General features: G+C 40.3%; 1 protein-coding gene across 1 annotated transcript in view; it reads left to right on the forward strand.

Moving 5' to 3' along the window:
- Positions 1-25,922, forward strand: part of LOC126249208 (popeye domain-containing 2-like) — a 775,033-nt gene that overhangs the window by 617,273 nt on the left and 131,838 nt on the right. Inside the window, exon 4 of the mRNA XM_049950862.1 lies at positions 15,098-15,238. Within this exon, the coding sequence (XP_049806819.1) occupies positions 15,098-15,238 (141 nt within the window). The remainder of the gene's footprint in view (positions 1-15,097; positions 15,239-25,922) is intronic.

The following is a 25,922-nucleotide window of genomic DNA, read 5'->3' on the forward strand; positions in this document are numbered from 1 at the left end:
CTTCTCAAGTTTCAGGAACCAGTATTACGGGAAGAATCTAAAGATATTCATGTAGCATGTAGTTGCACATTTATGTGGAAACCAGCATCATTAGAATTTTGATAAAGGAACTTCTGCACTAACTGCTGTAACACACACCAAACGGAGAAGTGGCAAGTGCCCACATCACCCCTCCTGGCTGATGATATATTACTGGACGTCTCTGTCACGACACTTCACATTGTACAAGCAAGCAATATTCTACTATTTCCCGAAAAGGTCGGTAGAGTGGCTGTCTCTTGTTAGGGAACGGATTTTCGTAGATACGATGTGCGACTCTGCCATTGCCTGTCGCCTCACACCACATAATCATCTCGTGAGCTCAAACGATTCGTGCCCCGTCTTGCATACGTAACCTTATATGTAAACAACAGCTGGCAAGCTACACTGAGGGGGGTTGGTGGGTGGGGTGCGGGGTTCAAGAAGCAACAGTTGTCAGTTTGGAACGGCCCATTGCTTGCCATGACCTATTGACCAATAAGCCTCACTCCTGATCTGAACTTACTAACGACGGATCAAAAAGGATATATTCTTAACAAAAAAAGTGATCATCTCTGTGTGATCGATCGCCCATAACAATTCGTCGGTGTGTCCGTGACATACACTGTATAAATGGCAAGAGCTCAGATTGTCACAGCAAGTTATCTCATTTCCTATATTAATCTGAACCGAAAATTTGACATCAGAATTTTTTTTTTATTCTGCTGCAGCAACAGCCCATGCTGAGTTAGTGAAAGTGAACTGCAACAATGCACCATCATGTAAAACACTGGTTAGGTGGCACATATGCTCCCAATGTGGTGAAATAAGTTAGAATGGCGAAGAACAAAGTGGCACGTCTTGTCTCTGTCAAGGACCAGGAATCGCAAGATAAGTAGACGCACTGGCGCTCCAAGACCAGCGTATAACAATCTACTCGACAGTGGAAAAAGTTAAAATCAGTCGCGATCAGTTTTCAACATATTGCACCACATTTTGGTCATGATAGAGGTCGCCGCCCACTTGCTTTCACAACTGGTCATACCTATTTAAAAAGTCTGCCGAATCGAGGCGACAGAGGAAGCGTTGCAGCTATGTCAGGCCGGTCCAGATGATTCGATTAGCCCCCTGATCAAAATGGACTAGTACTCGATGTATCTCTATGACCTCGAAAGAAAGGAAAGCAGTGGAAACATGTGTATTCACCACCACTGAAAAGGCGAGAACCCAAGCAACCTCTCGCAAGGCGACGCTGAATGTTTTTTTGGAACTGCTATGGTGTGATGCTAACGGGTTATGCTCGTAAGTGTCAAACCGTCACAGGAGTATGCCGCAGATTCTGTTGCGTATTTAGCGAATGCTAGACACCCCATGCGGATGTGCGTCTGTTGTGCTGTGACATTTCACGTGGTTCTTGTGTGATGCACAGCAGCTGCAGTGTTCTTCTTTGCCACGCTAGTGTAACAGGGGACACAAAGTCAGTTAAGTGGCAAAATCCGTGCAATTTTCACGTTTATTTACTTGCACCTCCGTGTATAAGCCGACTTCGGGCGTTTCATTTACGTTAGAGTAAAATTTTGTTTTAAAATTTTTAGTATTATCATGAACGTTATGACTATGGGAATACACAACTCCCAATGTATCGTTCTCATACGGATCGTGAGGATAAGATTATATTAATTACAGCACGCACAGAGGCATTTAAACAGTCATTATTCCCGCGCTCCATACGTGAATGGGACGGGAAAAAGCCCAAATAACTGGTACAGTGAGACGTACCCTCTGCCATGCACTTCACAGTGGTTCACAGAGAACAGATGTAAATGTAGCTGTAGGCTACGTTACGGGAGGCTGTCAAGAGGAAGTGTCGCAGGAAGCGGTTTGATGGGCTGTTTTTGCTCCATGACAATGCCTCAGCTAATGCTACACAGGACAGTCACATCTGCATCTTTCGGCTACCAAATTGTGCCTTCCTCTCTCCCCGGTGTTCTGTTGATGTGGCCCTCACTGCCTCAAATGAAGAAACCATTGCGTGGTAAGCATTTCCAGAATGACGAAAATGTGATTTTTCGGGGTGCAACATTTCCTGCACAACCAAAATATAGACGTCTACAACGACAGTCTCCACCAAGTCATCTGGCATTGGGCAAAATGTGTTGCTATGGTGGTGAATTTATAAAGGAAGACTAACACCAGCTAAGCTTACGATATCAGTTTTATTTTTTCGATGTGATAATTAAAAAAACTTAGGACTAGGTTCTCCTCGTAAATCGGGGGGAAATCACATGTGCCAGAGGTCACTGAGCTTCTCATAACAGTCGAGAAAGTCCCCATTCTACATTTAGAATATCGCAATTTTGCTGCTGTCGTCGTCGTCGTCGTCATCGTCTTCAATCCAAAGACTGTTTTGATGCAGCTCTCCATGCTGTTCCATCCTGTGCAAGGCTCATCATCTCCGAACAACTACTGCAATCTACACCCTTCTGAATCTGCTTAACATATGCGTCTCCTGGTCTCCCTTTACTGTTTTTATCCCCAACCCCACGCCTTTCCAATAATAGATTTGTGATCCCTTAATGTCTCAGAATGTCCCCTATCAACCGAGAGTAGAGTAGTAAAGGGGCTACATCAACCATATGCCAGCTTGCAAGGGCCTTTGTTCTTCGTCCGCAGAGCGACAGTGACCTGCCTTTGTTGTCATATCTTGTGGCCATTGTATAGGTCTCACTTTGATGTGGCCTGTCAGCTTGTAACGGTTGCATCAAAGACATTCCTAGCATGTGGACCTTGTGAAAAATACCCATCCCCAAGGGATTATGCACCAGCGTTGATGAAGCTGACAACTGGTTTTCCAGCAAGGACTGGTGAATACTGGCGAAGACATTTCTGGAAGAAGATGAACTGGTTGCTGTTTCACCTGCGTTCTGTGGGAGGACGACATCTCATGTGTCTGAACCTGCTGACCAGAGTTTTCCCCTGCCTGTAAATTGGTGAGAGACTAGTTCAAAATACTGCAGCAAGATGGAGTTTGAAATTAGAATGACAGGGGTTGTCCTGCCTCCCCTTCCCACCCCCTCCCCCACCTCCAGCTCCCAGCATGGAAACTGGCGAGAAACGCTCAGTTTATGCCGAGCTGCCGGTGGGAAGGACATGTCGTTATTTCATCATTTGTTATGGGATGTGCATTTGTTATCCCATTAGTAAATACTTGCTAAAATTTTGTTATGGTTCTTCACCTTTGTGTGGAGACTGGGCGCTTAAACGTCGCAGAGTTAAATACGGGAATGTTGAACAATATGATTTCATCCTCACACACTTGTAAACCTAAACATTCTGAAACCTGTTTTCGAGATATGCTGGAAAGGGCGACCCAGTGAATAACAGCAAAATACCTGTCTGCTGACCAACCCATCCCAAACTTGTATTAACGTGTAAACCTGGGTTTCCGTCAGAATACAGTCCTCTGGAAGCATTCCTATTAGTTTCTGCCAAATTATTGACTGGATGCTTTAAGAATTCAAATGGAAAACCCTGGAGTGAATGGGATGTTCTTTTTGAGAAACATTATTGAGAATATTTAGAGAACTGGTATTTGAAACTGACAGCAGAAGGATTCTTCTGCAGTCAACATACATTTCGCATAATGACCACAAAGATAAGATACAAGAATTTAGGGCTGATACGGAGGTATACAGACAGTCGTTTTTTTCCCTCGCTCTGTCTGCGAGTGGAATAAGAATGGAAATGACTAGTAGTGGTACAGGGTACCCTTTGCCATGCACCGTATTGTGGCTTGTGAAGTATGCATATAAATGTAGATGTAAATTTAGTCTACCTAATAAGATGTCAGCCCACTCATTTATAGGCAAACAAAATTCACAGAAGAATGTTCTTTCTTATTTATGGAGAAAATAAAATACGAAACATCCGCTGCTGATTGCCTCTCGGTAAAAACTTTCGTATTACTCCATAATTTTCTCACTGCAGTCACCTCGCGAGACGTGTGTGAGAGGTTGTAAAATCTTTGCCCACAACACTTCGGAGAAGCAGTATAGAGCTGCCTCTCAACTCCCCTTCCATCAAAGTACCTCTTACCTGCCCTACTCTCGAAAATCTTCCAGTCTTCGATATATAACACTTGAATCCACTTGACAAGCAGGATATGTCCCCTACCAAGTCACAGACTCCTGCTAATTGTCTCGAAATCCCATCGCTTTCTGACAGCACTGTTCCAGTAGTTAGAAGGCTCTCTAGTCCTCCACCCTTCATTGACTTAGTGGGGACCTATGACAATGGAAAAATAGCACACTAACCTACAGGAAGAAATTCACGACCATGAAGAGTATACTAGGACTGTGCAAAGAAATTCAGGCGCGTAACACCTACAGTTCATCGATATCGAGTGATTGTCTATAAATATCCCCTTCTACGTGTCTTAGTCTCCTTTATCGTATTCATATGATTACTATGCTAGAAATATGACAATGTAACGGTGTCAGTCTTCGTTGACAGAATAATGTTTTATGAGAAATACATCACTTTTTTTATTTTTCAATTGAAGCATACCTCCATAATAATCTAACAGTATGAGAGAGCTTCCAATACTCTATCCATTGAATTAATTACAGTAGAGCAACGGCCTCACACTTCCACGCATAATTCAGAGCCACTGCAAGAATACAGGCAGATTCGAGACTTCATCATAACATTGCTCGTAATTACCCCCAGGTGCTATTATATAGTAGACCGACCACAACACTGTATTCCATTGAGAGCCGTGTATATCAATATGGGTAGCATTCATATGTGTAGCGATAGTTATTTATTTAGAATCAAATCAAGTACTCACATGCTTATCCAACCATCGTACATCGAGAGCTAATTAACCGACAAGTACAAGCCAGACCAAATCAATGTCAACGTTTCGTCGAGCAACAGCACTCATCTTAGTACCTCTTACACCGCGATCTGAGTTGTAGTGCCACAGTCTCTAGGTGACATACCGACAGGATTTACGGTAATTCCCCTCCTACACTGTCACATCTTAGTTGGTGAATTACATCTCCACTTAAAACTCCATGCAAATGAATTTGAGGCTGACATATTCGTCTGCCTTAGCTCACCAACTTGTCAGTTCTTAGAGGTTGGGTTGTTTTCTTCGAGATTCCAGCAAATAAATCTGGACCCGACATATGCATTCTTCTTCAGCTCGCTCCAGATGTTTACTGCTAGGTATTTTACCGCAGTTAACACTTTCGATGACAGCATATTGGATTACTAGTCCTATTAATGTGCAGTAGATTTTGGTACGTTCAGGTTAACTACCAACCCCCATCATCAGTCATCCGCACCTGCACACACACAACTTACCACCTACGAATATTCTACATATAAAACAAACACGTCGCAAGCCGCTGTACAGTGCGTGAAGGAGGGTACATCGCACCATTACTATCGATTACTGTTCCATACTAATCTCATGCCCAGATGGAATAAAAAAGCAATTGAAGACATGCACAGAAAAACAGGCTAACCCTCAAATGTAAAAACTTAGAGGTAAGTGTTGCCATCTGTTGTTGAGTACCTGAACTATCAAAATTGAGATTTGTCTCACCTTAAATATCACTTAAGGGGTGAGACCAGTGTCAATTATGATAGTTTTCGTACCCAGAAACAGATGGCAACACTTATCTCTAAGCTTTTACATTTGAGGGTTAGCCCATTTTTTCGCGCATGTTTTCAATTGTCTATATACTTCCATATATACCCTCATCCAGTCTCATGGGAAAAATAGGTCGTCTTTACTAGAGATTTTTTTCCCTGTTACATATTCGAATGAAGTATGCCAACCTCTACCATCCTAGAAGCATCCACATGATACTTTTGCTTCGCGGATTGGGCACATAAATGCGAACAGATGTGAGCTCACATGACTGGACTATGTAGAGCTGAGCTGTCGAATCGACGTTACTGTCCACTGGTGCATACCATTTAACTACAAATGGGTCTGTCGGGGTAACATCTGACAAGGGCCTCATATAGGTGTGAAAAGGGGGTCGCTACGCTTTCAGCTACCTAGTTTGGGCTACTTTTCAAGGTCATCTAACTGCACACTCCCCACATTCAAAATACGTGCAAGTAATCATTGTAAATGTGAAATACCTTCGGAGTTTTGACGGATTAGCGAATAAGACAAGCAAATATTCTCGTACATAATCTTTATTAATCACTGCTTGTACATTTACACAGAGAAAACAACTCTTTCTTTATATTTGTTGGGTGTAGTTTTAGTAACATCTACCTTAATTTTTAACTTATAACTGAAATCCACCTCTGAATTAGATATTTTTTCTCCAGTCAGTAGTTCGACATGGTCAAGGAAGGCATGTTTTCAAATTCTAATACATATCGATTTTTTCTCCGCTAAACTCCCTCCCTTATGGCTTTAACCACTAGATCTGTACCATCTTGCAGTTCTTGTAGATGAGAGCATTTGGGAATTTTGATATTACCTCTTATTTTCTCCATGACACTTGTTACAGCGCCCCACATCTTCCTGCGTGTGCACCAACAGCTCTTCTTCTACACATTCTTGCGGAATTTCTGTATAGGACGTAAAGTTTACAACTTTTGCAAACGAGTGTCCATTAAATGTAGGTACTCCATCGGTCTTAAACTTCGCAAATGGCTGTTCTGCTGCTAGGAGCGCAACATTCATTTCGACAGATTTAGATATAATATAACCATGTTTTAAGCCAGTCCAGATGGGAATCGAGATTCATATTTAAAAAATCGTGTAGTTTTTAATGTAGCAAACATTCTCGATTCTGTGATTTCAGCCTGCATTCCAACACTTGACCGATGTACTGGAAATACAAATAGTACTTTGTATTCCCCAGTCGTACCCAAATTTCTCCATACGCTGTATTTCAAGCCATATGTAAACATTGTTGGCACATCTGCAATACCGTAGCTACTTCTTTTTCCACTTGCAGTTTATGTTCATCCTTCATGGCGGTTGTCTTCGCCATACCCTCCAATACTCGTTTCTTGACGTCGATGTCCCCCATTTCCAGTTTTCTTTTTCACGCGTGTAACACATTAACTGTATTTAGGGGAGTGATTTCCTTAATAGGGAATGTTCGACACATTGGTTCTTTACTTTAACACTTGCAGAACAACATTGTTTGTGGGAATATATTTGATGGTATTGTGGAGAACACTGTCCAGTGTTCCGTAAAATTAAGATCCCCAAATGCTCTCACCTAGACGAACTTCAGGAAGGATCAGACCTAATGGTTAAAGTCACAAGCTAAAAATTAAGCTTGACATTATTAAAACGACACCCAACAAACATAAAGAAAGGGGTTTTTTCTGGACATATATCTACATACAGAAATTAATGAAGATTTTGTATGAGAATATTTGCTAGTCTTATTCGCTAATCTGCCAAAAATCCGAAGACATTTCCCATTTACAATGATTCACGTGCATATTTTTCGGATGGGGGGAGGGGAAATGTAATTGCATAACCTTGATAAGTAGGCGAAACTAGGTAGCTGAAAGTGTAGCGACCTCCTTTCATACCTATACAGAGTGAGTCATAAATGAGGAAAAATATGTCGTGCAAAATTGTCACACACTGAGCTACAAACATAAATTCGTTTTTCGGATGTTCCTATGTCAATAAATGACAATGCAACTGAATGATAAAATCTGGAAATATGAAGTGAACTTTTGGGTGTTACTGTGCGCCGACATTGACCAAGGGGACAGATCGGCAACAGGGCACAACACGCGAGTGTTGTAGGTAGTCTAGCCGCTCACGAGAAGGCGAGGCATGCGGCGTCAAACGACGGTATGCGTGACACTGCGAGTAATGACAGCGCCCACATCTGTCTCGTACCGGTTACGCTGTCCGGTATTATGTACCGTAGCTAGTTGGCATAGGGAAAGGAACGTGAGGAGGGGCTGCACTACTGTACATGCATGTTTTATTATTTGGTTTTTGTGTCCCAGACTTAGTTTTAAGAAACGAGTACATAGATGTAGAATACAGAATACAACTACACAGGTATGTGACAGTTTATACAAACGAATACAGTACAGCTGTACAACTCGAAACTAACATAGAAACACATGACCAGAAGCAGCAGTGGCGATTTATAAGTACTGTTAGAAGTGACGGCCACGATGTGTGTGGCAAAGTTGAACTCTTCGCAGGAAGGATTGCTGAACACGATCCAACATGTCTGTATCTCTCTGCGTAATATCACAGGCATATTGTATTCTGCGTTGAAGAGTGTTGACATCAACAAGCTCTCCTTCATAAATCACAGATTTCAGATGGCACCAGAAACAGAAATCCAGTGGATTCAGGTCTGGCGATCTTGGTGGCCATGCTACAGAGCCTCCACGACCGATCCATTTCGAAGGGAAGGCATTGTCGCACTGTGCCGCTGAAGTGAGCGGGTGCACCATTATGCATGTACCACAGGTTCATACGAGAGTCCAAACTAACGTCTTCCAACAATTCCGGTAATGTAGATCCAGGAAACGCAGATACCGCTCTCCCGTAAGCCTTTGTGGCAGCACATGTGGCCCTATGAGATGGTGATCAATAATACCACACCAGATATTGACACCGCATCGTTGTTGGTACCCTCGTATCACTGTGCTGTGGGGGTTTTCTTCCGCCCACTCGTGCCAATTATGCGAATTCACCATACCCTCCTTCGTGAAATAGGCTTCGTCGGTGAACAGTATTGTTCGTGAAAAATGCTGGTCGTGGGTCTGACGCCGTAGGATAAAGTTGCAGAAGTCAAGCCTCCTCTGGTAGTCTTCAGGCAATAATGCCTGTACCTTCTGCATGCGAAAGGGATGGTAATGGTTTCTATGGAGTACTCGCGTAACTGTAGATTGTGACATTCCGACCGCAGTTGTTCGGTCCTCCGCAACAGTTTGTAACACTTTTTCTTCGTCATCCGCACTGTACGTCGACTGTCGGCCACGACCACTAAATCCTGGAGGTGTTACACATGCACCAGACTCCCTCAAGCGCCTGTCCACAGAGTAAAACGTTTTTGCGGATGGAAGGCGCCGGCTAGGAAACCTCTCGTGATACAGTTGCCTTGCAACGTCAGCTCTTCCCTCTGCAAGCCCGTAGGTGAGGTGGATGTCGGCGTATTCCTCGTTTGTGAAAGTGTTGTACATTCGCACATGTAACGGGAAAAAATCTCTTGCAAAGAAAACCTATTTGTCCTAGAAATATAACGCTGGATTTGGTATATATGGATGTATATAGACATCCATTTTTTTACTCGATCGGAGTGGGACATTGGGATGGATGGGTAATCAATAATACCCACCATCTAACACTGTACAGCGGCTTCTAGTTTTGTTACTGGGGTTGGATCTACAATAAAGTATTAGAGAGACGCTTCATGAACTGAAATAGTACTCTCTGGAGGGAGGAAAAAAAAGTATCACAAAACCAATAGTAAATGGGCTATCTGATCGTGACATGCAACATCTTGTGTTAAATGTTGAATTTTTTCAGGATATAAAGTCTATTAAATCTTAGCACAGGAGGATAATAAATCATTCAGAAATTGAGAATTTTAAGAGATTGCTCAAAGACATGAACTAGATAGATGTTTACAACACTCCTGACTCAAATGGATAATACAAAGCATTCATTAATAAAGCTACTTCCACCTATGAAAACTGTTTTCCCTTAAAGGCAACTCAAATCAAATACAAGCCTAAAAAACCGTGGATTACACAAGGAATAAAGATAGGATGTGGGACAAAAAGGAGACTGTATCTACTGCCTAGGAACGGCTCTGATATTAGCATTAGAAGGAATACTGCAAAATATTGAAGCAAGTAATCCAAAAATCAAAGCAGCATTATTATGACAAAAAGAGAAATACATCAGGCAACAAAATAAAAACAGTATGGGATATAGTGCAGACAGAGGCAGATGGGGCCAAAAAGGAAGAGGAACTGATGATAGCTCTAAAAATAAAGGAGACCTTGGTAACAAGTGGATGTAGAGTTGCAAACCTCTTAAAAAGTACTTTGTTTCTGTTACTGATAGCTTGGAGTTATCAGGTTTGGTAAAAAGTGCAATAGAGTATCTGAGGTCAGTCTTTATGAATAACTTCAGTAAAATGGAAATGGCGCTCAAAACTCCTGAAGGAGTAGCATCCATCGTAAATTCATTAAAATCCAAGTATTGAAGTGGTTATAATAACGTATCAATGTAGTTAATCGAAGAGTTCTCATGCGAGTCGAGTTCAGTACTCCTGTGAGTTGAGTTCTGTCTTAAAGGTACTTGTGTAATCAGTCTCTTATCAGCAGAACATTTCCAGACTGGTTACAATATGCTGAAGTTAAGCCTCTTTACAGGGAGGAGGATAAAGAGATACCATCAAACTATCGACCAATTTCACTTTTGCTGGCTTTTTCAAATATTTGCAAAGGTTGTGTTCAAGCATCTCCTCAAGCACCTGCCTGCAAACAATATATTGCCCAAGTCACAGTCTGGGTCTCTTAAGGGTTCTGATATAGAGAAAGCTATTTACATGTACAGTGAGAATGTACTTAATTCATTAGATAACAAATTAGAGGCTGCTTGCGTTTTCTGTGATCTGTCAAAAGCCTTTGACTATGTAAATCACAACATTCTCTTAAGTAAATTGGAATATTATGGTGTCGCTGGCAGTGCTGATAAATGGTTTGAGTCTTATCTAACAGAAAACAAAGGGTCTCGTTGTGAAATACCTGTGCAGTAAGCAGTCAGTCTTCATCTGATTGGGAACTAATTACATGTGGTGTTCCTCAAGGTTCCATCTTGGGTCCGTCGCTTTTCTTGTGTACATTAATGCCCTCTCGTCTGTTACATTGCTAGATGCCAAGTTTGTTTTGTTTGCAAATGATACAAACATTTCAACAAGTAGCAAGTCAAGTACAGATTTAGAAATGGCTGATTAACAAATTTTCCCTGACGTTAATGAATGGTTAAAAGCTAATTCACTTTCATTAAACTTTGAAAAGACCCTCTATATGCATTTCATAACCTGTAAGAGATATCCTTCCAGCATGTGTATAACATATGAAGACATGCAGATGGAAGAGGTTGTGTTAAATTTCTTGGGTGACAACTCTACAGTAAATTCAGTTGGGACGGGCATACCAAACAACTGCTGAAGCACCTAAACAAGTTTCTATTTGCAGTGAGAATGGTGTTAGATGTAGGAGATCTAAATATAAAAACAACTTGAGTACTTTGCATACTTTCATTCTATTTTGTCATACGGGGACATATTTTGTGGTAACTCACCAAACCAAGCAAAAGGTTTTAGCATGCAAAAGTGTGTAATAAGAATCATTTCCCATGTAAATTCAACAACACCGTGTAGAAACATGTTCAAGGAACTTTGTATGATATTTGTTACAAGTAATATACGTCTGTTTCCAACCAAGAGCTGAATACACAGTATCAATGGTAGGAATAAGAACAATCTACATAAAGACATAAAATCACTTACCTTGCTCGAAAAAGGGGTCCAGTAATCAGGAACACACATTTTCAATAAATTTCCAGCAGCCATTAAAAACTTGGTTTCAGATAAAGCACAGTTTGAAGAGTTTGAAAGACTTTTTCATAGCAATGCCTCCTACTCTAAGGATGAAGAAATTAACAAAGACTGTTAGACCAGCTTACGTAAAAGTGTTTGTTAGATTTCAGTTTTGACAGCACCTGGTCACAACAGTCAGGTTTAGGTATTTTGTGTATGATAAATTTATTAAAAGTGCATAACTAAGTTTCATTGTGACAGTGTATTAATTCTGTAAATATTAACAGTTCCAATTTACTGTAATGTAGTCACCTATTTTGACAATCTCCTGACAAATGATCAGGGTAGTGAATATTATATTCAAATATTTCATGTTTTTTGTGTTATACTTCCTGACATGTTCCTCACACACAAGAATCATCTCATTTTTGGGTCTATGGAACAAAAACTAAATCTTATCTGAGACAATATTCTTTTCACAAAACTTAATTGAGAAAATTTAGAGAATGATCATTTATGGCTGACTGTAGAATGATTCTGGTGCCACCAATGCACATTTCTGATAAGGACCATGAAGACAAAGTAAGAGAAATTAGGGCTAATATGGAGATATGCATGCAGTTACTTATCCTTTGCTCCATCTGCAAGTGGAACAGGAAAGAGAATAACTAGTAGTGGTACGAGGTACCTTGCTGCATGCACCATACGATGGCATACAATGTATATATGTATGTATGTATGTGTGTGTGTATGTATGTATGTATGTATATGTATATGTATGTAGATGGAGATACTCTGTGCCTTCAGCCTCTCTGTTAAACATGTTGTTCCCCTTTCAGAACACCTAGTCAAGTGGTTTGTCAAGTAATCATATTTTTGGAGTATCATGACTGTTAACATGATTACAGAATATCAACAGCACAGAGTAGCAACCAGCCTCAATTTCGTTTTAGTTTAATTTATTAAAAAAAAATGTTTTGAATTTATACATTCGTTACAGATGGCTTGCATGATTTTATGAAAATACTGGCATGTTGGTTTAAAGATGAGCTGCCCAAGGATAAACAAAAATTCTCAGAAATTCAAAAGTATGACAGTGATGGTTGCACTAAAAGTTCATCTCAGAATACAATCTATGTGAAATGACCAAAAGGAACAGTTGTTTTCACCATCTTTCTTAAAAAAATAACCCTTACATTGTTTTTAATGTTTGCACATATGTTCACAGCTTTCTTCGTATCTCTTCAAAGTATTTTTTGTCATTGCCTAACAAATTTGCACCTAAAAAGAACCTGAGATGAGCAATTTATAGTGATTCACAGAGTTAAGGGTAAGTTTTAGTATCTGTGATAATCAATAGACAGTGAAAATGGTGAAATATCATGGTATGGGAAGTTAGAGCAGCATAAGATAAAATGGCTGTATCAGTCTTCTGTAATGTTCACAAATAGCAGACTGTGGTTACTTTGAATGACATGGTATATAAAGCATTTCTGTGATCCATTTATGAGCATTTCTTATTTGTCATTGATTCTTATAGTCATAATGACTAAGACTAATGTAAGAAATACTCAGTATGTGGGAGGGGGTTAGAATGGGGCAAGAGTATGACAGAAATGCTCAGTTAACGAGATTGTGAGAACATACAGTTTATATTAAGTTTATATTAAGTAAGAATCGTAGCTAACAGTTATTACACACTATACAATAGCTTGTGAAGTGCTAATCTCACAATAAATAAAGCAATTTTGACTGTGTTATTGTCACTGACAGTACTGCAAATTTTATGAAATGGTACAGTCAGTTTGGTGAAGAAGAGTGTTCATGATAACTTTTTGCTCTTGAAAGGTATGATGTGTCTGTGTGTCTGTTTCATAATCCATAAACATAATTTGGGACTCACCACGACCAAGAAGAAATAGAAGTATCATGATGTAACTAATAAAACAATATTGTATTTATATAGAAAGCGGTTCATATTATTCCACCAATCATGTCTGATGATAATACAATCTCATATATCCAGATGAGAACTCTGTAAAATCTTGTTGTACATATTTTCGCTAGCTGGATAGTCATGACATAACCACAGTGCTAAACACAGGCAAAGTAAATATAGTGCACACAAAACAGACAAATATCAAAAGAGTAACAACTTGATATATGTGCCATTATCATTACAATTTATATTGCATAAGAGATTATTATTGCAGCAGCACTATCAAACCATGATAATTCTTCAGAACAAAAAATTTTTGAGGCAGTGTGTGTGCAGTTCATTGAAGTCACTGACATGAGTTGCTGAGGAATGTCCAACAGCAGCCTGCTTTGGAACTTAGTTCATTGCCATATGATACAATATTATGATATTTGTGATATTGCAGTACCTGTGTTATCCTGAATTACAATGTAAAGTTCATTCAGACATGCTTGCATGTCTGAAAGAACCTGCACCGTAGCAGCTACAGCTGTTATGAAAGGCATGACATGTATTCACAGTTGTGAATATGGACTACAGTCAGCTGTATAGTGGAGTGATGACACTGAAAATTTGTATCGGACTGGGACTCAAACCCCGCTTACCACAAGCAATCTAAGTGCTGGTCCAGCACAAATTTTTGTTGTGGTCATTCCATTATACAGCTGACAGTAGTCCATATTTGCAATTGTGAATACATTTCATATCTTTCATAATGGCTGTAAACCACATTGTAATTCAGAATAAAACAGGCACTGCAATATCGTATTTATCTGTCAACACCAGGCCAGCAACTTTCAAGTAGAATGTTTCCCCTGTATCGGAAAATACATAATGGATGAATGAGTACAGGTTGTAGACTCATGGTTGTCGACATATGGAAGTTTGTGTCTGTCTGTGGGTTTTGCTTGGATAGCCAAATGGTAAACAGCAAATCCAGGTTATAGTCCACTCTGGGACAAATTTTCATTGTTGTCATTCCATTATATGACCTATGGTAGTCCATATTCACAGTTACAAACACATTTCATTTCTTAGTTCATTGAGTTGTCTATCTGCAGGAATGAACTAATTTAATCTGACAATATGGAATGGGTGATTTGTCTACATGTTCTGACATGCCTGCCCCACTAGTGCAACTACAGCATGGTGTGCATTGCAGATTGAAACTTAAAGAGATGCTTAATCCACTGATATGTGTATTTTCTCTCTACATGTCTTGTATTTTTCGTACAGCCATTTTCTGAAACCCTACAGAACAAACCAGTATTATTCAACACTCTCATGTCATTTATAATGTCAGGTAACCTGTTAGCAAAATCTGGAACACACTTTTCATTTGAGTTTACACATCTTGAAGCAAGGTATTGCATATTTCAATTGGTCACCTAAATTGGTGTTACATTTCATAGCCAGTGAATTATATATTTCATGCCTAAAATATGTATTCTCTCAATAAATGATGGCTTGATGTTTAATAGTGTTGTTAATGAGATATTGTCTCTGACATTTTTAGGTGTCAATAACAGCTATGGAAGAATCACAGGTGCTTGTGTGGCACAGAGACAAGCTCAAACTGACAATCATCACAGATCAGTTCCTACAAGCAGTGTTTGACCACATTTTGGGTCGTGATGTTGTCAAGAAACTGATGCAGGTGTGTTGAAATACAATGATCTTTTATAACATTTTTTAAATAATTGCACTGAAAACAGGTTGAAAATGCATGAACCTTGTACAAATAAGTGTTTAGATGGAGCAAGAAAAACAATAGATTTATGAGACATCTGTGTACATTCAGTAAATTTCCTTTGGTTTTCAAGTTGCTTGATACCTTCACAAATGCAGTGAAGTTCTTTGTAAATATCTGAAAGCTTCTGCTGTGTTATACAGAACGAAGTGAGAAGATATCTCACTACATGCTCTGAAATATCTCTCTGGGTTTTTGTTTGTTACATTTTAAATATCAATTCAGACTTACTCCAACCTACAGAGCCCAATGTCATAAATGATATTCAAGAGTATATAGCTTTAAGAGAGATTAGGATATGTGGGAGAATGCGTGTAAAGCAATACAGACAGAATGCTCATAAGATACACTGGTAGACAAAGTACTCTATGCAGAGTTCACAGGGGAAAGGGTCAAAATGCTTTTATTTGGTAGAGGACCATGTATATGGTTTTTCTTTAGTGTTTGAAATGAGCAAATTAATTTTAAGTAACATGTACCAAGAAGTGTTTAACATTCTTGAATATGAAGTTGTGTGTGTGTGTGTGTGTGTGTGTGTGTGTGTGTGTGTGTGTGTGTGTGTGTGTGTGAGAGAGAGAGGAAGTACACTGAGAATTTAAGATGAAATGTGACAGCCAGTTGTACATAATTTAGTAATTGAGCTTCAGAGTTCAACAAAGAAAGCACCTGACAATAATTAAAGACTACAAAATAAAAACATTGTGTTGACTGAGCCAATATAATCAGCAAGCAGCAGTTTTGTGTATTACATATAGTGTGACAACTATGCACTCACAAGCAGTATTTAAGATGTTTTAAGTGAACCATGATTTTGCATTCTCCATCATCTGCCTTTTTCTCATGAACAATTCCTTGTTTCAATAGATATATCATTGTCTTTCAAATGTGTGGTTTGTTCAATCAGAAAAGTTTATTCTTCCAGCAAAAAAATGGTATTTAGCTGTTTGTTATGTTGAAGAACAAAATTATTTACATTTACGGCAGAAAATAATGTTCTACTACTTATAACATTATTTCTTTAGTAAAGAAATGCTGTTAGTGAATATATTTCATCCAAAGTATTATTTATCTGGTAGAAGGTATTATGTGAATATTCATTTACATACAGCATCAAAATATATCACAATAATCTATATTCATAACGAAACTTGTAGTTTGTACTATTTAACATAAAATAAGACATTTGTATAAACTTGATTTGCTGTGTATACTTTACTAAGTGCCATTCTGAATGTGCTTTGTTGTTTTGAGAGTATGCCATTGGACTTGGCCATTGTATATATCTCCTACAAGAATATAAAGAAATTGCTGAAAAGTTATATTAATGTCAGAAACTGTAAAGATTGTTGTTTTTGTTGTAAACTTATACTGTTATGGAGTCCGTCTTCTTTCCTTGGATAAATGGCTTTTTTTTTTTGTGTGTGTGTGTGTGTGTGTGTGTGTGATACAGAAAATTAAATGAAAGAAAAGTGTGAAATCAAGTGACAACATAAAGTATAGACTTCCAGTTAGCATAAAGTTGTCCACCAGGCATAACAGTCACATCTAATTGCTGAACTCTCACATCAATGTTCCATGCCTTCATTCTGAGACATAAATAGATGTCTTTGATTGAACTGAGGACATTGCTGCACTGTGTAGTGGTCTTGAACAGTATATGACAACTGCTCCTCCCCTTGTCAGCCAAAAGATCCCAGAGTTCAGTAGTTATTTATGCATTGCCAATATTGTAGGCGCTATACTGAATTGCACCTATGTTGCAGTGTGCGTCAGGAAATATTTAAATTAGTGTCACCTTTTTAAGACTAGGCTATAGTACTTCCTCAGTGTTTGTTGTCAGTGAAAACTTAAAGCCTGAGGAAGATTTAATCACTTAAAAGGAAATCTTTAATTTCAACTGAAAATTGAATGAACAACTATGAGCAACTTGTGAGGGGGAAAAAAGACAGCAGAACCTTTTATAATACAAGCTAGAATTAGAGCTTTTAATAAATGAGAGAAAGAAAATATATCCCACATGAATGAGGTAGTATATGCTATGTTACAGAACGATCAATAAAAATGACAAGCATTATTGTGCAAACAGCAGTGGTATATGTGGCACTAGTTTGTTAAGGAGGATTGGACAGCTGTGGACTAAAGAGCCAAACTGGAAAATGATAAATGATATATTGGAACAATATTTTCATAATAAAACAATTGATAGAGGAGAACTCACAGGTAAACGTTTGTATATCCTTAGCCTTCAATTTTTTGAGATGGCTTAAGGTGCTTTGCCCTTGTTTGAAATATTGTAGACTAGCAATATAATTAAGACATATACTGTCCAGAAAATTGTGGTTGGTTTTGGGGAGGGGACCAAACAGTGAGGTCATTGGTCCCATCAGATTTGGGAAGGACAGGAAAGGAAGTCAGCTATGCCCTTTCAAAGGAACCATCCTGGCATTTACCTGAAGCGATTTTGAGAAATCACAGGACACCTAAATCAGCATGTCTGGATGTGGGTTTGAACTGCCATCCTCCCGAATTAGCCACTTAGCTCAGTAGAAGGTTGCAACCACCTGTTTAAAAGCACATTGGTCCATCTTTAAAACAGAATACGGCATCGACTCAGCACGACAGGGATTCAACACATCCATGACATGTTCCCTGAGATATGTTGCTCCAGGTGTGTATGCACAGGTCAAGCAATTCGTATAAATCACTGGCTGGTGATTTTGTATGCACATAAGGTACCGGTATTTGACTGTTTTCTGGAAATTGTTTTAAATGATTAATTATGTCATTTTATGCTCGTAACACGCCTTTTTATTTCAATATTCTTCTATAGAAATGGAAATGAAATTCAAATAATTTGAACGCTCACTAAAACACTCCATTCCAGTCATGGGCTGCCTGTGACGTCACTGGCTAGGTTGCTGCTCCTACTGTCATAATGCTAATTAACAGTGATGTCTTGTTTTGGAAATTACGTTTCAAAAATGGGTTACAAATGGTGTGTAGTACCATACTAGACAAATACATCTACAAAAACTCCCAAAAAGTTGTTTTTGAGTGTTCCAGAGAATGAGAAGATGCGTGAAATGTGGTTGCACTGTACTGGCAAATTGCCACTACGTCGACGCACAAGACATTAAGTAATTAAAGGTGTGTTGCAATGTGAAGTTAACATTAACTTATCTCCGAAATATGCTCTCCCTCTGTTACTATGGAGGGCAGTGTCATTCAGCGAAATTAAACTCCTAGTGAAAATTGTCGTTTTACATAATTACATTTCAATTATTTGGTAGCTTATTTATTAGAGTGATAAACTGTCGAAATTTAGAAGATGATGTCCATAAATTGCTGATTCGAATCTAACACGAAAGAACATTTTAATGTATGTAAAACGACTTGACAGTTCTCATATGAAAACCAAATCACAATTTCAAAACTTCACCACACTGATCAGAAATAGGATATTACCGTGTTTTCCTTGTTGTTAACATGTGCTTACATTTGCAGTCACTGTTCACACACATCACATTCATAAAGATATGTTCTAGTTAATGTGACCATACACTTTTTAATATATTAGAAATTATGTTTTTTATCTACTGTCTACCTACGATCCTTATTGTTTAAAATTATGCAGTTTCATCCTCTTACATTAAGATGAAGTCAGCCTGATTCAGACGCTAAGGTTAGTTTACACTCGTGAACATCACAGCACGTACATTTGTGTCACCTGAATGTTGTCCACTCTTCATGCCTCTCCATTTAATCTCATCATCTTACACCTTGCTGTTCTGTGGACGTATGGTTATATCTTCATGACTAGCAATGCTTTCCAAAAAAGTGAATTGTTTGTTCGGAAAGTAAATGCATTAATTCTCTGTTGTCCGTTTCTCAGACTAAAACCAATGTGAAGCTGTGTGTGCACCATCCGTTGCACCACAGGATGCCTTATGCCTGTAGAGTGCTGAGTGCATTCCACACAGTAAATCAGCCCTAAGTGTTAACAAGAATAATTTGTGCTTTGGGTCGCAGCTCATGACTTATAGTCGACAATCTAGTTATAACATACGGACCAATTTGCAAGAGTTCTACAATTACTTAGTTTTGTGCAAGTGTAATGATTTTGCAGGGAGCGGGGAAAAGAATGCCCTTCGGTGCACATATCGCTGCTGTAAATGGGTGGAGCACGCATCAACTTTTGCAAGGCTTCCACTATCAGCGTTCACAAAACTCTTTCTATTGTTACACAAAAGTTGTAATTGCATTTTCCATCACTAAAAAAACTAAATTGTTTGCAGCAAAAGTATGTAAAAACTGAGTAACTTCGGCTGACACTGCTATAACCAAGTATAGTTTCGTCTTATTCCAAGCCCGTGACGTCACCATAGCACCAGCCAATAACAGTGTTTTATATTGCATGACCAAATATTGATATTTAATGATATCTAAGCTTCAATTACGTAAAAATGACATATCTTTTGTGAGATTATTGACCGTTAATGCTATTTAAATGTTATAATCAATCAGAATAACAACCATCTGAACCATATTTTTAACATGTGAAAATATCCTATTGTCCCAGGTGTGTTTCATAAAATTCAGACCAGGCAAATTTGGTGGCCAGGATATGAACTTAAGTTCACTATCATGCTGCCAATTCACTGCAGTACAATTCTGGCCCTATAACACACATACAATTGTCGTACTGGAATATGCATTGTAGTTAAGAAAGACATCAAGCATGAAGGGATGCAGGTGGTCCTTAATAATGTTTACATAGTCCATCTCTGTCATGGTACCATCAGTTACTACCACAGGTCCCTTGAAAGCCCAGATGAAAGTCCATTCTTGTATAATACTTCCCCACCAGCCTGCTTATGTGATGTGGTGCGTTTCGAGCAGCCATTCACTTGGATCATACTGAGTCACAATAATCAACTTGTGTAATAACAAATGTGATTCATCTCACAAAGTCACATGTTTCCATTGATTCATGGTCCAATTTCAATGATCCCATGCCCAGTTGAATTGTAATGGGAACACATATGGGTTGTCTGCTGTGTTACAAACATTTAACAATGTGCATTGAATATTGTGCTCTGAAACTCTTGTGCCTGTGCCAGCATTGCACTCTGTCATGAGATATATTGCAGATCATCACCTATCCTGCTTTGCAGAATGGAAAAATCCCCTAGGCTGTGGCAAAGCCATGTCTCCGCAATATCCTTTCTTCCAGGAGTGCTAGTTCTGCAAGGTATGCAGGAGAGCTTCTGCGAAGTTTGGAAAGTAGGAAGCGAGGTACTGGTGGAATTAAAGCTATGAGGACAGGTTGTGAGTCATGCTTGGGTAGCTAAGCTGGTAGAGCACTTGCCCACGAAAGGCAAAGGTCCCGAGTTCGAGTCTCGGTCCGGCACACAGTTTTAATCTGCCAGGAAGTTTCATCCCAACTACAGGTTCTATGATGTGGTGCAGACATCTAACATGTTGTCACCTACTCCTCACTTCACTCACCTCAAATCAATTTCATAGATGCTCATGATGCTAATATGGTAACAGTTGATGTGCTTCCCCATTTCCAAGATGCTTTTTTTTCCCAAACACTGGGTCCTAACAATCTGTCCTTTCTCAGAGTGCTTATATCAGTGGATTTCTTCACATCATCACTATAATTATTCACTACTAATCTCTGTTCCACTTATATACTTTCCTTGCTATTTCATCTGCCCACACTGCCACCAGGCTAAATTCAGTCTCATGGTGAACAGTGGTCATGATGATTTGGCTCATCGGGGCATGTCAGGGTAATCTACAGTATAGATGTAGCAGTTAAATGCCAATGGTGAATACTGCTGAATCTTGCTCATGCACTAAAGGATTAAAACAAGGATGTTGTGCCTTCTTCCAACTTTTCAAGGAAAAGACAGTGGATGAGACAGTGTTCTAGAATATGAATAGAAGCAGACTGGGTACTTCTTCACCTTACTGTTTGCCAGTGATGAAATGGTGGTAACAAATGATGATAAATGATTATTCATGTTATGCCAGTTAAATATGGTTTTCAAAAAATGAGGGTTGAAGGTCAGTATGGTAAAATCTGAATATGTCCCAGTAGGACTGCCATCACTAGGCTTTGACACTGAGAGAGAAATGGCTAGATGTAAGGAAGAATACCAGTATAATGGCAATAATCTGATAGCATGTGGGAAATGTGAGAATGATGTATGGAAGATAGTTACCACAACATTGCTAAAAGATAAAAAAAATTAAGTTAATCTCTGGTAGCATATAGAAGTTCCAGGGTTTCATGATGTATCCATGACATTATTTCACCAGCTACCACATGGCCAATTAGTACAATAGTTAACTCCTGGTGTTGACAACAGAGGAATTTGCTGAAAGCTTGAATTCACTAACATATCTGTGAGTGCAAGGAAACAAAGGAGCATTTATCCAATATGAGGGTTAGTCATCAGGTTTTAATTACCGTACTGAAAAAATAAATTTCTGTAATTTGTGTGTTTGCAGGTACATGTTCTTGATACACATTGAAACCCCCACCCCAAAGTACTGCAGCGCACCACTAGAGGGGCCAAACCAAAGAATCACCGTCCATTGATAAAGTGAAATATAGTGCAGTAATTCATTTTCTCCATTCGAAGGAGAATAGTAATGCAACAGTCAATAATAAGTGGGCTCAAATGTCCAGTAACTATACACCATCATATGACACAGTGATTTGGTGACACAGACTCTTCTAGTACGGCTACTCAAATCCAAATGATGAAGAATGAAAAGACAGACCATGTCTCTGTGAAAAATCACGAATTTCAGGCAAAGTGGAGGGCCTGATGCTCCAAGGCTGGTGTATCACAATCAAGACAAAAATTGAAAAAGTTAATATCACTCAAGGACCAGTTTTGAATGTCTTGTACAACATTTTGATTGTTACTGATGTCACCCTCCAGTGAATTCCGTAACTGCTCATACATGTTCCGAGTGTCCACCAAACTAAAGCAAAATTGGAAATGTTTACACTGTGTCAGGCCAGTGCAGAAGAGTTCTGTAGTCACCTAATCTCAACAGACAATTGCTGTGTGTATCTCTATGACCACAAGAGAAATCAGCAAAGCAAGCAGTCTTTCCTGTTTGCTTGTGTGTGACACCATTATGTGGCAGGCATTTTCAGAATGGCCACAAGATGAAAAGTAGAAAGTTTCCTGGACAGCCAAAATGCAGACTTCTAGAATCAAGGCTTCTGCCCCCCCCCCCCCTTTTTCTGTGCATGGCACACATACAGCCCTGAGCTGTTGTTCATTCTTCCTTCCCAGGCTGCATTTCCTTCCCCATGCCCCTCCCTCACTGCCCTCACTCCTTCCCCTCTGCCACCTCCTCCTCTCTCAGTGTTCTTATGTTAACCTGGCTATCCCCCAGTTTCTTGTATTCCTTCTGGTTTTTGTTCCCCTAGCCTTTTCCTTTTTATCCTTCCTTTTTGGCATTTTTTGTGCCACCTGGGGTTTGACCCCCGTTTCCAAATTTTCTCTCCATAGAGTGAGCCATTTGGAGAACTCACTCCCTATTGTCTATGGTGTTGATTTCTCTTCCCTCTCCCCCCCCCCCCCCCACGCCCCCCCCCCAGCTCTGTTAGGTCACCTAAATGTGTAGCCAGTCCGTGGTGGGGCAGTTATGTACCCATTTAGCTGACACCTGACACCCCCCCCCCCCCCCGACAACACATGGATTGAACTTATGATAACTGAGCTGTTGCCTCCCCATGTATGCATAGCAGTTGTTGCTTGTCATTCTGAAGTACTGGAACTCCTGACAACAGCTGTCATGCCAGAGAGTCCTTGCTGTGGCTGGGTGGCGTCCATGGGTAGAGGCCCTGCTTGGAATGGATGGTATCAGGTCTGATGCTTTGTATATGAAAAGTATTAAGCTCCAAAAACTGGCCATTCTTCTTTTGCTGTTTCTTTGGTAGGTAACAGATCATTTGATGCTGCTTCTTATGACCGTGCAGCCTTCCCTTCCTTGGCTGGATATTGTGAGAAGCACCAGGCTCACCAGCTTGGGATGAAACACTTTCTCCACTACTTGGTCTGGACTAGAATTGATGGGGACATGTTCACCACCACCACCACCACCACCACCACCACCACCACCAATGGAAAATATTGAAGACAAGTTTGACAAAGGAGAGTCTCGCATTAAGATGCGGCCGGGTTTGCTGTTGATCAAAACTACTTCTTCCACCCAGTTTTCAGCCCTTCATGCTTCTGGTCATCTTGGCAATGTCCTTGTGGACCAGTCTTTGAATATGGTTCAGTGAGTCATTTTTCATAGGGACCTCATCTTTCAAACTGATAACGAACTCCTGGCCAATCTGGAACAATTGGGCATTCATTTTGTTCAGTGTGTTCATGAAGATCGTAAGGAGAATCACACTGATACTGGCGCATTTATTCAGGCATTTCAGGGAGGTACCCTTCCAGAGAAGGCCAAGGTTATGTGTTATTATTGGGATGTAAAGTTGTATGTCCCGCCACCCATGAGATGTTTTCACTGTTTGTGTTTCGGCCACATGCCTTTTCCTGTACAGCAGACCCTCCCTGTGGTGAATGTGGACACCCACTCCACGAGGGGAGCACCTGTGTTCTGCTGCCCACGTGTGTTAGTTGTTACTCTCCACATTCTCCTGATTGCCCAGTTTATAAGAAGGAAAAGAAGATACAGGAGTATGAGTCCCTTGATCGTTTATCCTGTCTAATGAGGCTCATCAGAAATATGACTGACTTCCCCATGTGTCAATGACATCTAACTTTAGCTCTCATATGTCTTTTGCCTCCTCCCTCCTCCTTACTCCAGTCCCACCCCATCCCCTTTCCCCCTTCCCTTGCAATCCCGTGCTCTCCCCACTAGGTACCACTCCCCCTCCCCAGCCAGAGAAGTGTCCCCCTTCTTCAGTGTTTGCTGGTGATGGGGCACACTCCTGGGACCCCTCCACCCAGAATCTCCCTGGCCAGAGGCCTGCTGCCACAGCTTGGCTGTGGGACCCACAGTCTGTGTGCCCCGAGGTCACACTCTGTCTTTCAGTTCCGAATCTTGCAGAAGCCCATTCGCCCTCAATGCCGGCCCCTCTTCAACCTGTGAAAGAGAAGTAGTGCCATCTCCCCCCTCGCAACATGAGTCTGACCTCTTATTCATGAATGTCACCCCATTGTCATTGGTGACAGATGGTGAACTGGCAGCATTATTGGTTTCCCATTTGGATCCCCACTCTGTGCTTGTTTAATGGAACGATAATGGATACTACCATCACCTCCTGGAGTTGTAACTTCTTATTTCCTTTTACTCTGCAGCTTGTGTTGTTCTCCAGGAATCTCACTTTACTGATGATCACTAACGAACTGTTTATGGATTTTGTGCTTTCTGTCAGAACAGGGTTGGTCTTTTGAAGGCTTCTGGTGGCATTTGCTTGTTGATCTGTATAGATTTTGTTAATACATGGATGACCCCCATCATACCACATTGGAAACAGTCTTCATCCGGGTCCATTTGGACTCTGCCATCACAGTTTGCAGTCTCTATTTCCCTCCTGACATGCCACCTACACTTGCTGCCTTAACAGCCCCCTCCCTTTCTCCTCCTTGGCGATTTTAATGCTGATCGCCCTTTGTGGGGCTGTGCTTCTACATCTATCTGGGTCTCCTCATATTGTCCAGTTTCTTGTAGGCCATGACATGTGCCTTCTTAATGATTGTTGCCCCACTCATTTTAGTCGTGCATATGGCACTTTCTCTGCCATTGATCTTACGCTAAGTTTCCCTCCCCTTCTTCCCTCCTTACACTGGTTGACACACAATGACCTCTGTGATAGTGACTACTTCCTGTTGATTTTCTTGTCCTCTTCCCACCTCCTAATGTCCAGTTACCCCACTGGGCCTTCTGTCGTGCTGATTAGCCTCTCTGTAGCTCCCAGGTCATGTTTTCACCTTCTTTGTCAAGTTGTGTTGATGAAATCGTTCATGATCTTTCTAATAAGATAATTCATGATGCTCACATTGCCATCACCTACTCGACAGGCCCTATTTACCATTGGCCAGTTCCATGGTGGAGCACGGCCACTGCCACCACCATCTGTGATCATCGTCAAGCCTTGCAACATCTTATGGAGCACCCATCCTCTGCTGGTCTTATTGCCTCTAAATGTCTTAAACGCAAAAGCCTGTTACTTAATAAAACAGAACAAACAGGTGCATTGGGAATGCTTTGTCTCCTCCCTAGGTTCTTCTGTCCTTTTGTCATGGGTGTGCACTATACTCTGCACCCTCCAAGGTTGTCAGCAACAGTCTTCTATTTCAGACCTTTCCCTTCCGCATGGCTTTTGTACAGATCCATCAGCTCTCAGGGGACACCACTTGACCTATTTTGTAAGGGTACCAGCATCAGACTCCTATCCAGCTGCCTTCCTCATCCAGAAACAGTGGGCTGAAGCTTCCCACTTATGTTTCACCCCATGTCAGGTGGAATCCTACAATGAACATTTTCCTGAATGGGAACGTCTTTTGGCCCTCTCTTCTTCCCACGATCCAGCCCC

This window comes from Schistocerca nitens, chromosome 3 (genome assembly GCF_023898315.1).
Source record: "Schistocerca nitens isolate TAMUIC-IGC-003100 chromosome 3, iqSchNite1.1, whole genome shotgun sequence".
In the NCBI taxonomy this organism is placed as follows: Eukaryota; Metazoa; Arthropoda; class Insecta; order Orthoptera; family Acrididae; genus Schistocerca; species Schistocerca nitens.